Consider the following 18,139-nt stretch of genomic DNA (forward strand, 5'->3'; position numbering starts at 1 on the left):
ACACTGAATCATTGCCTTCCACAAAAATGTTTCAGATATCTCCAGTGTAACTTCCTAAAAGGTATGTGTGGCATAATGTTTCAATAAAATGTTTCGTAATCTATTCCAATAAGGATATATAGCTGCTTTTTCTTTTCTATAGTTTTTTGCTTACAGTGGTTTACTTACCAGCACAGTATAATTTAAATACACAAGCCAAGAAAATCAGATCCTCTCCAACACATTGAGCACTCAAACTCGGCTCACAAAATCAGCTATCGACTAGATGAAGCAATCTTGAAAGTTGGAAAAATACAAAATAAACTCAGACACTTCAGTGGGTATTCAATCAACATTTTATTCCCAGTATGTATTTTTTAACAAGTCAAAAGTTTGAGGTGCATAGTCATGAAGGGAGCATGAGCAACATGATCACAAACACGGACAAACAGCTGAACATTCAGAGGACCGTTGATAGAAGAATCAACTAAGTGATACCACATTTAGTGCGTGCATGTGTGTGTGTGTGTGAGTGTACGTATGTGTGTGTATATGTGTGTGTATGTGTGTGTATGTGTGTGTATGTGAATGTTCAATGGACTGTGTTGCAAGCAGAATGTAGGAGTTTGATGCAGAGTTTCAGCTCACTATAAAATACTGACATTTGTATAATGTGTGTGGCCTTAGATAGCTTCAGATAAAATGGTATGAATTTATTATTTTGATTAAGATAGAGTTACATTTACAGCTGTGTTACCTTTACAATAAAAAAACGTCACTGAAGTTATTTAAAATGCAGAACTGCAGAGAGAAAATGTGGAGAGGTCGGTGTCAGTCTGTGCTTGTACTGAAATTCAAATCACTAACCTGCTAGCCTTGGTCATTAAAAGTTATCTCTTTTGAGAGAGTCATAAGAGGCAGTTTGCTAGGAGTATGACAAATAATGACACATAATAGGTCACAGTATGCACACAATTGGCTGTGTAAATCACCAAAATAAGAACACATTGCTCCTATTCTGTCTCATTGTATGTATCATCCTCCTAGATCAGGATTTTAGTAAAGTTAACTTTTCTGCTGAACTACACCGACATTAGAACAGTGGTTTGATCGTTTGATCCCTCTGGAATGTGGAAAGCAGACGTCAGACTCTTGGCTTGGCAGTGTGAGTTGCAGCTGCTAGAAATACAGAAGTAGTACAGAGTGATATCCTCCACAATTTTGTACTGAAATGCCATCAAAAGTGGTAGACAGTAAAACGTAATGTTTTAGTAAGTGTACGAAGTGAGTTTGTGTGTCATTGTAAGAGTGTTATAACAACAGCAGACGTGAGACTCTTGGATTGGCAGTATGAGTTTCAGCTGCTCTGGCAGTAAGAGCAATACTAACTCTAAGGAATTATAGTGATCAGTCAGTGCTCCCAGCACTTTATTTTAGTGAACAATGTGACTGTCTGTAATTTTTCAATGCTCACTGTGAGAGAAAATTCATTGAGGATTTGTGTGTGTATAAATTGTTGCATGTATCCTTTTCTTAAGACATTTAATTGTAAACTTACACATACACCTCATCCCTATTAAGTGTAGTTAAAATAACCAATGTGCACAGAGATTAAAATGATCTTCATGTGTAACAAACTAACTTGCAGCATTAAGCTAAGCAGTTTGTGTAGCAACAATTTCAACTCTATTTTTTGCTTCAAGTTGACACTGTCTTTTCATGATGCAGTGCTTTGATTTAAAACACATTAAGTGAATGCTGAAATTGTATGTCTCATCAGTGTCCACTAGAGGGCAGATCGTTAGATGTGTTGGCACTTACCACAGGGTGGCAGTCATACTATATTTACTGTGCTGTACTGCACCAAGGCTGAGGCCCACTGTACCAGCCTTACTCAGCACTGCAGCAATCTCTGCAAGCAAGTGGCTGACTTCAAGATTCACGTAAGGTCCAAAAGGAGATTTTTTTTAGTCCTGGCAGTTCAGAATGTAGAAAGGGGATGTGAGAGGAATCAAAAATCCTCCTCTTACAGGTAAAAGAGCTGATGCTTGTGGTTACTCATAATCCAGTTCAATTCTATGGGATGATGAAAGCTAAGTTCCTGCAACTTGATCCTGACGGCATCTGTTACACCACATAGTATATGTTGAATATTTTTTACATATACCTTGAATGCAATATCCCTCATACACCATCTACAAATACATGAAAGTTATTATTATTATTATTATTATTATAAATATCATTATTTTACTTTTTAATTATTTTTAAAATTATGTTTATTATTATTGTTATTTTGCCAGTAATATCTCAAAATATAAGATTATCTTCAAACAGTAAGGGTGGGTTTATGGGATTCACTCTGAAAAATTAAAAACTCCCACTAGGGATCACAGAAAGAATGTAAATTGATGGAAACTGTGGCCACAAATATACAAGTAATGCATCACAATCCCTACATGAAACCACCTACAGTATGTGTTATTCTATATCAGGGTTACATTAAGAAAAGTACATTAACAGACAGATCAACTCCACAATATTGCTTTTCCCTACCGGAAGACTTTGGATGTACATAATGTATCCTCTTTACAGAGGGATCTATACACGACTGGCTAGACATGGAAGCAAGTGTGTGTATGTGTTTGTTTTGTGTGAATAGTGCTTCCTTATATCCATGACATTCACATTTGTTCAACACGGCAAGGATACTGTATCACCTACACTGCAGAGTTACAATGTTGGCAGCTATAACAGTTTTCCAAAGCAGATAAATGCAGATATATGAACCTAATGTTAATACATTAGTACAGTGTAGATACATATATCAGTTCAACAAACAGTGTCTTGACAAACAGAGTTGCCATCACAGCCAGTCCAGACACATGTATAAAGTGCCTTATAACAGGTTATTGCATAATCTGATGTCTGTCTTATTGCTTCCACTGAAAGCAAAAAGGGAAATGCACTCCAGTATGAGAGAGCAGCAGGCTGACAAAAGTGAAAACACTTAGAAAAATAAGATAAAATCTTTCCATAGAGCTCTATTCCAGTTAGACATAATGTAGTTGGCCAATGCTAATACCATTTTGACACCCTTCTTAACTTGACATACACAAAACTATGTTTTTGTTAACTCTGGAAATGTTTAAAAAGAACATCAAATCAAAGTGACTTCCATGATTTCCTGTTTGTTCACCCACTCTTAACTGTGGTAAAGTGCTGCATTGTTTGTATTCAAGGTCAGTGTACAACTCTCTTGCATTAAAGTGGCTGTTAGTATGTGTGTACACTTGCAGTCATGTATCTGTGTGTGTAGCTTTCAGCTGTCATAGCTATTGAAGCTATGTGCAAGGGTGTGGCAGGTCATGCCAGGAAGCTTTACAAGTAGAGAACTCTTGTACTGAAAGTCATATAGAGTACAGGCTCTAGTTTCCAATAGGCATCTTAGCACTGAGTCTACCCACATTGATGTGGGAAGATAAACATATGTTGATTTTTAGATTTTCTTATTTATTTTTAGGTACTCTCTTTTAAAATTAGAAGCTGTGAAATCAATGAATGGTTTACTATTTGATTGTTAATCACTCTTCAAGCTCCCTCCAAACTCTTGACTATATGATAATTTGTATACTTTAAAGAGAAACAACATATTTCATGCTAAGACACCATTATACTTAGAAACCCTACTCAAACTTCTAACTATCTTCAATGCCCAACATATTCAGATCCAGTCACTGCAAGTCATTTTTTGGCTAATTCTAACGTTGAACAGGAAGTATCAGCTAATGGTTGGGTCACACTTTATAAGACAAATGGCAAAGAAAAGTGAACACTGGCCTATTGGGATATTTACACATTCATTTGATAGTAACATTAACATACACAATATAGTTTTAAATTTAATTAAAAAATATTTTTGGACAATATTTGATATCTATTCCCTGACAGTGTTTCTTACATTCTTTTGCAGTGATCCGTCCCAGTGATGTGCTTCCTGTATAACTGAGCCACGGACATGTCATGCCATAAGGGTTGGATTTGAATGGAGCCAGTTAAAATCTGAATAAGTATCTGGATATTTTTTATATTTTGTTATCCCCGCTTACAGTATACGTCTTGCAAACATGCCATGGAGCAAAGTGCCAACTTTTCTCCAATTAAAGGAGGACATTTTAGAGAGACTAAGTGTCCTTACTTTGGAATAAGTGTTGAATTTCTGTCACCCCCTTCTGCAAGCATTTTCTCTGAAAGACGAGTCACCTTTCAGCCACCCTGACCTGGATAAAAGGGGTAAGAAAAGCTGTAGCAGTGTTAAAAGGTTGATGTGAAGGGTTAAATGGTACCATACAGCGACACACTGAAATGTTTGATACTGTGATGCTAGACAACATGTACTTATATGAAGTTATACAAAATGTGCACATGCGAAAAATGCATTGGTTATTTGTCAGAAGCAGCATGATTAAGTTCATTCCTTTCTATGGGGAGCTGGATGGTCTGGGGATTGTCTTTGGGGGGGGGGGTAGGGTTGGTTGTTTTTATACATTTCTTGTGTTTTATCCTCCCACCAGTGGAGAGAGCAGAACTGGATCCCTGACCGAGAAAGCCCAGTTGTTAACCTTAGCTAACCATCTGTGGATCAAATCCTGCTGTCTGCATTAATGAGCCAAATACTACTACTGTGTGTCAAACTTGGACCTAGTAGTAAACATGTAAAGCTCTGGCTGGAATGGCAGTAGTTAAGTTGGTGTTTAGATCAGGAGTAACAAAGGAAGAATAACGTACTAGGGATGTCCCGATCAGCTTTTTTGGCCCCCGATCCAGATCTGATTTTTTAATATTGAATATTTGGCGGTACCGAGTCCCGATCCGATACTTTTGTTTGCTTACATAACAGTTGCACAAGAGATAAGAGTTGAGTCGCACACTGTTTCAAAAATAAGTAATTAAAAGAAGAACTAAACATGTCTAATGTTTATTCCATTTAATGTAATCCAGCTAGCATTGTTGTAAAACTCCAAACCTGTTTTACAAGCTCTGTTCTATGAGACCCACGAAACTGGTGTGCATGCATTACAGCACGCTTAAATCTGAGGCTGCTCTGAACACAACTCTCTCAAGACAGTGCGTGATTCACAATGGCAGCACGTAAATATTGGGAGTGACAACGAGATCGAAACATGCCTGGTTGCATTCTGCTAGCTACGGAGCAACAGGCCAATAGAGAACGGCACCTGCCGCTAGTTTAGGAGCAAAATGCTGGCAAAGAGAACGGCAGCTGCTGCTAGCCACAAGGTTGCTAATGCTAATGTAGTAGACCTTCCTGTGTTTGGTGTATGTTTTCACCTTTTTGAACCATATGCCCCTGGAGAGTTATCGTAGGGTGCGTAAAGCATATGCTTTTTCTTTAATGTGTCTGGCAGTGCAAATGTGAGATCTACAATACAATTTAAATCATGGCTTGAGGTCTACATCAAAGTCCCATTTATTATTTTCTCATTATGAATACACAGTTAAGCAAACTTGGAATGCTCAACAGCGTACTTAAATGATTGGATGAAATGATCGGCTAAAATGCTGATCACCGATCAATTAAAAAACGTCCAGGTCGGCTCCAATCCAATAGTTGAGATTGTGATTGGGACATCCCTACTTATAACTAATCAGAAAAAGTTACCTGTCACTTGGTTTCAATCAGACCAAATCCCTAGTGATTAAATATGAAAAATGTTAAGTCCTTGTAGAAAACGCTCATCCAGCAGTTGGAGTTAGACAGATGGATTTGGTACGGTAAGCAGAAGCATTTTAGGTGTTTTGTGCTGTTCTTCAGCAGACATCTTGGCAGTTTATTATGGCATCAAAGAGAGTGTTCCCATAGGTCAAGTTTGCTGAGGTCCAAGTTTGACATAGACTTGTAGATGAAAGTGGATCATTGGGAATTCAAACTAAGCATTAAACAGATCTGTGTCTTGTCTTTTGAGACTCTGAACTGTTCTTCAGAAGTGACAGCTGATGATTGAAATTGAACTGAAAACAATTGAGGGCCTGCCTTGTACAAAGTACTTTTTGAAAATGATGTAATAGTTATTAGTTGAAGCACTTGATAATAGAAACTTCAAAATAAGGAAAATATGTAACCTGAATAAGAAACTGTCAAAGAGGCTATGAAAAGAACAAAGAAACTATGTATAAACAGAGACGGTTTACCCAAGACTCTGTATATAGAGTTTGGTTCATTATGAAGAGCAGAATTTGAAAACAGCGGCTTTATGTTGTGTAACAAATAGGCTGACATGTAGATGAGAGTGATCCAGGCTTATGTACATTTCACACCTCCCAAATCTCAAGCATGATTTAAAATAGACATTTACATGTATTACTTAGCCACTAGTAAGATAAAACAGTCCATTAATAACAGCATCTCCTCTGAGCGTGTAGTTGTCTAACATATATACAAACATACAGACATACTTTGCATTCTGCTCATGCCTTTGGTGTCCCTTTGTTGTCAGCTTTGGCTCCTGTAAGTCCATTTTCTGTGTTGTCATTCCCTGAGGAGCTCACCAGGCACTCTTTACTGCAGGAGACAGAGAAAGCAAAGGTTAAGATGTAGCTACACCTGCAGAGTAAAGAACACAAGAATGATAAGGCCTGCTTTTATATTGATACTGCAAGGATTTTTAAACAGCCTAACCCTCATATTCCCTAATAATAATCCTGTATGGAACACAAATTGAAAGAAGGTGAAGAAACTTTTCCTGAAACACATATGAACAAAATGACTAATTCAGAGCTGGAGAACTTGATCACTCTGAAAAAGGAAATTTTGATTTTATACACACCTGCTCCTCTGGGAGCTACATGTGCTGTCACACTCAATGATAAATGGATGCAAATGACCCATTAAGACTATTTATTTTTGGCCTTGTTATTATCCTGCATACTCTTTAATTGACTCAAAGTGACTCATTTGTTTTACTTTTTTCAGAGAGTATGGCTTCACAGACAGCAATTGCCCTGCTTGATGATGCAGTGCTGGTTTATAAAAAATATCAGCTCAACAATAGACTTTGTTATTGATTACGTAAACATATGGAAGTCACTTCGTGATAGTCTCAGATTGCCGGGGCTCTTGTGAAAACCATGGATGGGGTTATCAAACTAGTTATCTGGGAAATGCCCTTAAGAAATATGTAGGGTATTAATGCTGTCTTTAAGTATGTGAGTGGTTTTGACAGAAATGCAGAGCTCAAACCATCTCCTAAGCTTCAAATGTCAAAAAGAAATCAAGCTTTTAATTTTGACAGTCAAGTAGCAAATATTGCAGCGATATATTTGATTACATGCTAATTACTGGCTATCATTGACAAAATATGCATTTGATTTTTAATGTTTTGATGTCTTGTGCTATTTCGGTACTAAGCAGTCCACTCACTTCTTCTCATCATCCTTCAGCAGGAAGTGAACAACCAGGGCCTTTATCACCATGACAAGGATAACTAATCCAATGACTCCACCCACCACTGAGACGATGATGGTTGTCAAAGTGTTATCAATCTCCTTCACTGAAAAGAGGAAGAGAGAGAAAGAGATTGCAAGGGAGATAGAGATACAGCTCTTGCACTAGTACTCAGTTTTTGCTTTTTTCAAGATACAAGAGTAAACAAACATAGTTAGGTGTATGTTAGGGAGTGTTACATACTTTGGTCCACCACTTTTAGATAGTAGATGGCACTGTGGTTGCGGTTCTTCTCTTTTGGATTCCTGGCGAAACAGACGTACTCTCCCTCATCTTCGAAGGTAATGTTATAGAGCAGGATGGAAATGTTGTTGCCCTTCGAGGTGCCAACAAACTCCACACGCTCATGTTCCACTTGGACTCTGGGCTCCACACCCTCAGTGGCAATCATGCCTTCACATAACTGTTCACACACACACACACACACACACACACACACACACACGTTTGTAGTTAGTTACACAGAAAAGTAGATGTTTGCATGGAAGCCCTTTGAAACATAGTTTTGTTCACATAGAATGAATACGAAGCATTAAATAAAAAAACGGTCAATAATTAAGTATTTGTTTTCAAAATTTGTTTATATAGCCCAAGCTTTTCTGTGTTTTTGTTTAAGTGTACGCTGTACCTTGTACATGGTTCCGTTGTCATTATACTGCCAGTTAAAGTAGAGGTTTTTGATGCCAATACAGGAGGAGTAGGTGCAGGGCAGCAAGACTGTGGAGCCATTCATAGCTTCAAGTGTAGACACTTTACCTGTCGAGACTTCCAGTCCACCAACACTCCATACGCCTGAAGGAGGACAAAAAAAAAGAGAAAACAAGACAATTACAGAACATAATTTTAATAGAAATTGAACAAACATAAACAGAAATTTTAAACTGTACTACATTAGTGCAGTACACACCAAAACCAACACATGAAAGCCTCCCAAAACGTTTCATGATGCCAAAGACTCGCAATCCCCACTGTCCCTCAAAGTGATTAAATGTTGCTTCATACTTCATTTAGCTGGTCTATGTGGCTGTGTTTCCTGTGCCACTGAGAATTCACCTGCTGCTACTGATGCTTTTGTAAATTTACTGTAACTAACCTTAATTCTGACCCTAATCTAAAGAGTCATTTGGCAACAAAGAAAGGCAGAAATTTAATTTAAAAAAATAGTATTAGCAAGGTTTTATCTCAAATTGAACTACTATTTTTCAAAATATTTTTTACAATAATTGGTTAAATATGTCATTTTAGACTACTTACAAAAAAAATAAAATTCTGGAAGACATCTTGCAACCCCCCACTAGTGTCTTGCGACCCCCACTTTGGGAATCCCTGAGTTTGAGTATACGGGTTGCTTTGTGTCAAAAATTTTAGGGCAACAATGACAAAGTGTAAAATAATGTTGTGATGGCATGCAGGGTTGGTGAAGGATTACTGTAAATGATGAGTGCTACTTTTTCCAAGTAGTAAAATATTCAGATTTATATTATCAACTAAATGAGGGATAATGTAAGGTAAGTTAATACTTTTTTGCAACTCACTGATGGTTGATCTTACACTATTGTAAAAGGTTTCTGATACTCTCTCTATTTTAAAATGCTAAGGAAATGATAAAATAATGAAAAATAGTGTTTTTCTGGCTATTCAAGGTTATTCTTTAGTATGAAACAAATAAGTGCGCTTTAAAGATAATGATTCTAGTTGTTAGTCATAGCAGACACAAGTGTCCAATCCCAATGCCATCTAATGTTTGAGGTTCTCACACTGCCACACACATTGACCCCAAATTATTATTAGCATCAATTTATGTCAGAGCATGTTAAGAGTTCGATTGCAGAATTAGAGTTTCAAGAAATGCAGAATAAACAAATGCATCTTTAATTTTTTTTCTAGGATGACACATACGTACGTATCTATCAGTTTAATAATGCTGAGAAATCATCAATGGTAATCTAAGCTCCTATCTCGTCTATACCATGAATGCTGAAGGAATTGAAGTAACATTTACAACTTTTTTTTTTCCCAGAACCACCAAGCTGCAGTGTGAGTGAACATTAACTGAATGAGGTTTCTAACACGATCAAATAAAGCACCAGAGAGATAGATGTAAGATATTTTATCACAAATGACAGCTGTTGCATTGAAAATGTCCACTTTATCATCAGATTCAGCTCATGTTGTTAGCATGCTCAGGCTCTGATGCTTCTGGAACATGTCCGCCCCCCCACCCCCTTTTCTAAGACTTTGGGAGACTATCAAGTCTTCAGAGTGTTAAAGTCACAATGCAGGCTCTGTGGAAAAGAGAGAAGCCTCATCCTAAAAATGTGTTTCCTGTAAATGCAGCCTCTTTTTTTCAGAGCCAAACAACAGTTTCTATCAGATCAGTCTGCCCCTCCCACTGTCTCTCTATGTACAGTTGTACTTGTGCCTTGCATGAGGGTCAAGCAGAAGGGAAATTTGGAAAAAAGTTTCTGAGGTCAAAGTATCACAAGGGTTTGTGGGGAATTTGAGGAGTATAACGCCAAGGCCTGAATGAGTAGTTGTCCTCTGATGGTTAATGCATGAGTAGTTTCGTATTTTTATCTCATGCATACAGATTACGGTCTTGGGTAAAAGGATTCTCCAGATCTTTGCTTTCATGGGTTTTGCTTTCATGGTCTCAATTTGAATTAATCCTGCTTTTAATTTCAACACATTAAGCATCAGAGGCTAAGCCATTGAACACATTTAGATACATACTAATCTGACCCATTGACCAAAACTAAATCATAGCACCCCTATTCAAAGCAATTCAGTTGCACTTAAAAAGTAGAGTAAAAAGTTCTGACTAAATCAGTAGTGACTGGCAAAGATTTGTTTATTTTTTATTCAAGTCTTAAGTCATGAAATTGTGTTATTTTCAGTCTCATTAGTGTATCTGTTAATCTTAAATTATCCCAGAATTCCCAATGTTTGTAAGGTTCAGCTAAATTACTCACCAATCAACAAATCAATGCCTTTCATACATTAGAAGACTTTGAAAACACTTGAGTAGATAAAGACGGACATCGGACACCCACTCTCATCGAAAGACAATATATCAGCAAAGCAACATCCAGGACAGTGGTTAGCGAGTAAGCTAGCTCCACTCTATTGTGGTAAAAATTAGAGGAAATGACAAAGAGGCATTCTTGCTCCCTCGACATCTCCACCAGTTTCTCCATCTTTTCCATGGAAACCACATTTTATTTTACCTTCTTGTAATGTTTGTTATGTTAGTTTGTGACAATTTGTGAAGAAGACTGCATCATATCAGTTTGGGTTGAGGTTCAGCTTTAGCAAAACTCTCAAGTTTTTATTCTGACTTTGGAAATTTGTGCGTTTTTGAAAATTGCTATAAATGTCATTTGTTGTTGCCAAAATAAGAGATAAAAATGCAGAAATACTAAAATCAGACCAACACATCAGTGTTTTTTAATACAAGGTGTTTGGTTCCCTGTTACTTAGTTAACAAAAGACAAAGCATGTGGTGACTCTATTAATCCACAACATGGTTGGGATCTGGCTGGGTGGGATCTGTTGGTTTTGCAGGGACAGCTGCTTTGATTCTGAGAATCTAGTGTCTCTCACACACTCGGGGCCTATTTATAAACACTCTTCTCCACGCTGACCTGCTCAGGATCACATTGCACTTGGACATGATGCAAGCAGTGTGAGGGTACATACTTGTCCATGTTGTTCATTTGTATTTCAAGGACTTAATCTTTATGAGAATTTACCACTGTAGCTTTGCAGTTTAGAATAAAAAAAACAATATGAGACTAGAATCTAGTTTAACAGTGAGTCTTATGCATGAAATCACCAAAAGCCTTTTTGGACACTCAGCAATTGGTTGGGGTTGCTCACTTTGAAGTTGAGATGAATTGCCTCCTTTTTTTTGTTGGCACTGACATTCTACTGTAGAACATTTTGCAGTTGCTCAATTGTTCAAAACGGAAAGAAATAATGACAGGATATCGCTAAAAACATTTTTAGTTGCAAAAAAGGACATTATTTTATCTTAACAAAGACACATATTTTTATATAAAGATATATCATTAGTATAAGCATACAATTAAACTTTTTCTCTATGGCTCTCCTTCTTTTCTTTTGCATGTGATTCCCCCAGTAGGCCTAAAATAAATCCAACACAGCTGTTTTCAGAATTTTCAAACATAACAACAGTGACATTGATGTTTTATGTAATCCTAGTTGTAAGTAAGGGGATAAAGTGGATATTAAATGTCTGGATGTTGCTCTTAAAGCACACCTTGTTCTTCAATCTGTAGTTTGGTTGTATTTTTTTCTTAGGACTTAGCAATGAAACAGTCTTGATAGAGGATGACAATAACCGGCCAACATCCCATGTCTGGCGAAGAGACATTTCTCAGCCTAAAGTGCTTTATTGAATACTTCCACTGTAGTTATTTTTTCTTCTTGACATAACAGCATTACCAGTTTACAGTTACGTTACAGTAAATAAAAATGTCAAATGTTTACTGATTAATTTCCTGGTCTCTCTCATTAACAAGGACAGCTTGATCAGATCATATATGTTTATAAAAATCTGTTTTTCACAAACAAATAAAGTATACTGGTCATAATTTGTTTTCAGTTTTTTCCAAGCCTCCTATTTTCTTCTTTTGTTCAGTATTTCAATTTGGGCTTTAGTCATCTCAGGCTGAGCCCTTTCATCTTGTCATCTAACATTCAATATTTTTATCTCTCCTCTTCAGTCATTGTAGCTTGTCTCTTCTGCTTTCAGCAACAACTCTGACCATTTGGCTATTCCTTGTTGTTTTCAGTTTCTGATTTAGCTTTTTTTTAACAGGCTCTTATTTTTCCTGCTTGCAGAATTGGGCACTGTATCCTCTTATATGTTGTACTTTTCATTGCTCTGTCTTTCTGTCTTCCTCAGGGATGCTGTAACTACAGAGAAGAAAAGGAACAATTTTGGAAGCTTGTCTTTGTGAGCTTGTGTCATTTTTTAGTACTGCTAAAAAAGATACAAACATACACAATGGTAATTGTAAGGTTTTGAATGTTAAACAGTATCTGCCTGATGGTCTGTTTCATCACAATGGCTTAAAAACTCTGTTCAGTAGACTATCAATAATTACCGACCAGTACCACTCAGCAACTCAGAAAGTGATCCAGAAGGAGTTATAATGCAAAGGTAAACCAAATTAGATACAAGGGAGTCTCCCCTCTAAAAGGCTTACGTTGTGTGTCTTTATCCAGACAGCAAACACACTGATGCTTTACAAATCTGAGAGGTGAGTCCCCCCCATGTCTAGAAATAGATTTCTCTCCTCCCTCATTTCACACCTCTGCTCTCTACCGGCCTTTTTTATCCTCACCCTTCCTCTTCTCTGTTCTTCTGTACAGTTTGACTCACATACTTTAGTAATGTACTACGCTATGATGTGTATGTGTGGTTTGCATGTGTGCGTACATGAGTATCAGGCTGGAATGCTGATATTTTTAGCTCCACTATCAAATATCTTTTTGTTCCAGTTGGGAAACATCAATATCTACCGCACCGATGGGAAGAAAAGTAACTAACTTTGTGCGTGTGTGTGTGTGTGTGTGTGTGTGCGTGCGTGCGTGCGTGCGTGCGTGCGTGCGTGCGTGCGTGCGTGCGTGTGTGAGTGTGCCCTTGGCTGACAGTCAAGGTGATATGTTTTTTCTTTCTTTCTAATTTTAAGTAGGCCAGAGATTGGAGGGTTAATGTATTTCCGAGTGAACCCATAGAGAACTGACCGAGGACACCATTACCTCGAGTGAGAGAGAGATACAGACAGTAAAAGAGAGAGAGAAGTGATGTGTAGGGTAAGGGGAAAAGGGAGATTAAATGGGGGAGCAGGGGTAATGGAGGAGGTAGAGTGTATTGGAAGTGATGGAAAGGGTCACAAGGGATGGAGAGGGACAGGGAGTGAGATGTCCTGTACAAGGTGAGTGAGTGACAGCAGAGGAGAAAATTACAGCAGCAGCTAAGTAACTCAGTCAACAGAGGCCAAGGCCGGTTCACGTTTATATGTACAGATACAAACACATGTAAGATGATAGTCATGCACACAAGTGACAACATGCGGTACAATTATCACATTTACATGCCTGGTAAATCATTTAGTGGTCTTTACAACCACGGCTACTCTGCATTGTTAGCATGAATGCTGGTTGTACCCCAACATTTCTGAAGTTTGTGTATTTTCTGCTAAGAAGCTTTTGCATAGTCCCTTGACATAATATTTGGCACCACAGAATACACTTGGGAACTGTGTGTGTGTGTTTGTGTTTATAAAAAAGGGTATCCCAATGTAAGATTCTCCAGACACGTCTTGGTCTTAATGGGACACATCAAATGTGTGTGGTATCGTAAGTCAAAATGATTAAAATACAAACAGTCAATATTTGTTAATGTTAAGTATTTACACTGCCTCTTATTACTCCTTCATGCCGTATAGGTTTTTGAATAGAGCTTTGTCCCGTTTGTTGTTTCTCTTGCTTAATTTCCTGGAATCAAAGTGTCTACAGAGAGATTGCCAGGATGTTGTGGGAGATATAACTGGAATTAAGGAGAAAAATTTGATAAGAAACAGATGTTTGTGTCAATGAAGGCATGGGATTTCAACAGTTATCCGCATTATGTGCATATTAAGAGAAATAACCATAAGTTTGGTAAGAGAATGCAGAACATCGTAGAGTTTAGGGGATGATACGTTGACAGTACAGATAAACAGAGACAGCTCTCCAGGGTTGTTTCATTGATCCCGGTAATTGTGTGTAGTCATCACTGGCTACTAGCATTCTCTTTTGACCATTTTTTAAAGATCAAATCTGAATACAGATAGCAAAATGGTGTTTTCAAAGTGGTCATTCGTTCTCAAAAGTACCTAAACATACATGTTCCTCAGCCGATCCCACACTGTGGCCAACTGAAGGCTTTCTCCTTGTCTTATTGGTCAAGTAATGCTATCCAAACAAAAATAAAATAAAGCCTGTAATGTTAAATATGTTTCAAATTTTATCAACCAACATTTCAAGAAAAATGCAACTAACACCAGCTAATAACAGTCTGAATCATCCTAAAATATGTTTTATGTCACAAGTATAAAAGTAAAGTGCCTAACATTAACAGTGTGTGAACATTCACAGTGAACTTACAGGTGAGTCAATTTCCATTTATTGTGTATAGCTAGCAGCTGTTTTACTGCTCATAGCATACTTGGATACCTTTAGATACAAACCACCTACTAACAGCTTTTCCCTCTCGTAATGCCAAAACCATTCATAAGACAACGTATGCTGTTGAGGGAAACGGCCTTGTGAGAAGCTGTTTTGATTGAAAAGACACCTAAGTTCAAGACAACAGGGAGCCAACAGGCATGGGGTGTGCCCAGATTTTGTTGACTGTGATCTTCCAACTGAGGCACTGACATATAGAGAGGTGGCATGAAGTATTTGTGTACAAGCACACAGATGAAAAGCATGCTGACTCAATAGACCTTTTGGTCAATCTGGTATGAGGCAAAGCAGAGGAAGTGAGGTGGCTCTTGAGCCTTCTCACTAACAGCTACAGTCCGCCTGTCAGTCAAGCTAACTGTTCCCTTAATTATGCAAAACTAGTATGTTCAATTTCTTCCAAAATAATGAGTTATAAAGAAATGTACACACAATATGGTGTGTGTTGAAGGAAAGATTAGCTATACAAACCAAACCATTTTGTATTCCAGGATGTAAAAATATTATTTTTTGCTGGAAAAATAGGCCTCTAATGGATGTATATGTAGTTTTCAGTGCTTCTGGAGTCAGCCTCAAGTGGACATTTGAGGAACTGCAGTTTTTAGCACTTATGCACTGGCTTCATATTTCAAGACCGGGGGTTGCTGCTCGGTCTGGATCATAGACTGTATAAAATATGGACGTAGTATCCTTGACGTCACCCATCTGTTCCTGAGAGCTGTTTTGAAGCCAATCGACGGCAGCGGCCATATTGAAAATGCGGAACTCAACCAGGCAGAGTGTGACGTAGTTTGAGCCTCTTAGCCAACAGCTATGTCTTCCTGACCGGGAGCCACGTCAGTCATGTCCTTATTTGGGCAAAAACTCGAAATCTTAATATCTTCTAAACCGTCATGTTAGAAACAAATTCACCCCCCGTACAGTGTGTGCCATTAGAGAGATTAGCTTTGTAGAGCCAAGCCGTTTTTTTTAACCAGGCTGTAAACATGTTTATTAATGCTGCAAAGATCGTCTTTTTCCCATTGGTGTCTATGTGGTTTCCGGTGATTCTGCAGCCAGCCTCAAGCGGATTCTCGATGTATTGCAGTTTAACACTTCCGCATGGGCTTCATCGTTTGAGACCGGAGGTTGCCGCTTGGTCTGGATACATCCCTGGTGATAAGGCTTGGTGGCTGCGAGTTTAGTGGTGGCCATTTTTTGTCTATCAATAAGAATTACTGTAATTGTATGTACTCAGTAATGTTTAACTCTTGCTGTTTGTCTTGTGGCAGCCATAAACAAAAATCAGTGTGTGATAAGCTGATTGCTCGATTGGTTCTGCTGAGATAATATTTCTTTTCCTAAAAAATGTCATTTTGATACAAGTCACTGTTGTGGAAAATTTGTCATTTGATATGGAGGTATTATCTTCCACTAATCACCTTTTTCTCCCTTACTGTCAATATTACACTTTGAAGTTCTACCAGTTTACAGGAAAAAATAGGAGAATTTACTTGAATAATTCCTAAAATTACTACGGGTGTACCAATTTTAAAAGCAAAACCATTGTCAATTAATTTTTATTTTCATATCATCATTCTGTGTTGGATGTGAAGATGTAAAATGGGTTTAGAGACTGTTATATCTCACCATTATTTTACGATTATTTGATTTTATGGTAAGACTGATATGTAGTTCTTCACATTCCCTCTTTATCATGTTTCTGCCTCAGAGCTCAACAGTGCTGAGTTTGAAGGACTGAGAGCTGGGAGAAATGGTGGGATGTGGGGGCACTACTGGGCGCAACAACAGAACTAGGGAGTGTTTGAGTAAAAGCAGAGATCACCACTGCACCACTACGTCAGTACCACTGATATAATAAACACACACACACACACACACATACATACAGATTTGAACTGTAACTATAAGAACATTTTAAAGTGTTCTGTATTGTTTCTGACTATTTCTACGTGTACTCTTTATTTTTCCACTTTGTCTTTTATTTTCCCTTGTAAATGACAGCTTAATAAGTACATGAAGACTCATATCAACCCAAGAGTTGAAGGTTGTTGACCTCAATGCCCTTACAAATGCAACAAGTACCCATCAGTTGTGATATCACATTCAGCCCATTTTAGCCTCAAGTTGAGGAAAGAGAATGATGAGAAAGGATAGTTGAAGCAGAAAGCAAAGGACACCAGATGTGGGTATGGTGTAATTAACCTAAAACCATTGATTGATTTATTGGGGCAATCACCCAACCAGTCTTGTACTGACAATACTCAAAGGAAGGATGCAAGACAAGCAGGAGAAGAAGGTGCAGAGGCCCATAGAAACATGTTCCAATGTGAGGACAATTACAAGGATTGACGCAATACAAGCTGCCGTGGACGCATTTCAGAGAAGTATGTTTGTGTTATGTATATATAACATGTAGAAGTGAGGAATGACAGGGCAGGTAAAGATATAGATAGAAGTATAACTCACCAAGCAGTAAAGCAAGTACCAGACCAGTATGAAGTAGATCCCCTGATCTCAACCGACCAAAGACATTTGAACCGGTGCTGTCCACTGACGCCATGACACCAAGTCTATCTGTCTGTGTTGTTGTCTGTCTCTGTGTGTGTAGAAAATGTTTGTCAGTCTCTCCCCTTCTGCCAGTCTGGTCAGCCTGAGTCCTATCTATGCAAATATGTGTGTGTGTGCGTGTGTGTGTGTGTGTGTGTGTGTGTGTTTGTCTTATGTGTCTCTGGAGCAAGGCGGGACACTGAGCTGTGTAGCTGAGTCTGAAGTCCTGCTCTCAGTCCCTCCCTCTTCTCTCCTCCTCTGCACTCTGTCCCAGAAATGAACAGAGGGAGGAAGCTCAAAAAGAGGAGTATAAATCCCTTCGGGGTACTCTCTCCCCGACCAGTTGTTCCCTACGCTGCACTCCAGCGGCACGGGGAAGCAGCAGGAGAGACAAACTGAAAAATGCAGCAGTTAAATGAGGAGTGCAGGCTCTCCGTCTCTCTCCCTCCCTTCCTGTCCTCTGCCACCGTCTCTTGCAGACTCAGTGGTGATTATCCAGCAAAAGAGAGCGTGAGGCAGAAGGCAGTGAGGAGGCAGAGTGGTAGTGGTGTAGCAGCGCGGCGAAGGACAGTTCCACCGCTCCAGTAGCAGCAGCAGCAACAGCCAGGGATGCAGGCTGGCCAACAAACCCTATAGAGGGAGACATAGGCTGGAAAAGGGGAGGAGGGCACGCGAGAGGCACGGAGGGATGCTGGAGCAAAGCCAGAAGCCAAGGCAGAAAAAGCAGAAAGCGCGTGTCTCCCCAGCCGGCACAGGGAGGAATGAGCAAGAGAGGTACTGCAGAGGTAGAGGTGAAGAGAGAGAGAGAGAGAGAGAGAGCGAGAGAGAGAG

The 18,139-nt window shown here is 38.7% G+C and overlaps 1 protein-coding gene across 2 annotated transcripts; it reads right to left on the minus strand.

Moving 5' to 3' along the window:
- Window positions 1-317: 317 nt before the first annotated feature.
- scn4ba (sodium channel, voltage-gated, type IV, beta a) lies at window positions 318-17,855 on the minus strand. 2 transcript variants are annotated; one of them, XM_034700896.1, is made up of 6 exons: window positions 17,228-17,855; window positions 8,130-8,293; window positions 7,685-7,904; window positions 7,418-7,547; window positions 6,454-6,559; window positions 318-4,259 (listed from the first exon to the last, which is right to left on the minus strand). In XM_034700896.1, the coding sequence occupies exons 1-5, from the start codon at window positions 17,319-17,321 to the stop codon at window positions 6,466-6,468; spliced, it is 702 nt and encodes a 233-aa protein (XP_034556787.1). In that variant the 5' UTR covers window positions 17,322-17,855; the 3' UTR covers window positions 318-4,259; window positions 6,454-6,465. The 2 variants fall into 2 exon arrangements, with proteins under 2 accessions (XP_034556787.1, XP_034556786.1); XM_034700895.1 differs by having other exon boundaries at window positions 318-4,282; window positions 17,228-17,854.
- Window positions 17,856-18,139: the final 284 nt, after the last annotated feature.

The sequence above is a fragment of the Notolabrus celidotus genome, chromosome 14 (assembly GCF_009762535.1).
Source record: "Notolabrus celidotus isolate fNotCel1 chromosome 14, fNotCel1.pri, whole genome shotgun sequence".
Lineage (NCBI taxonomy): Eukaryota > Metazoa > Chordata > Actinopteri > Labriformes > Labridae > Notolabrus > Notolabrus celidotus.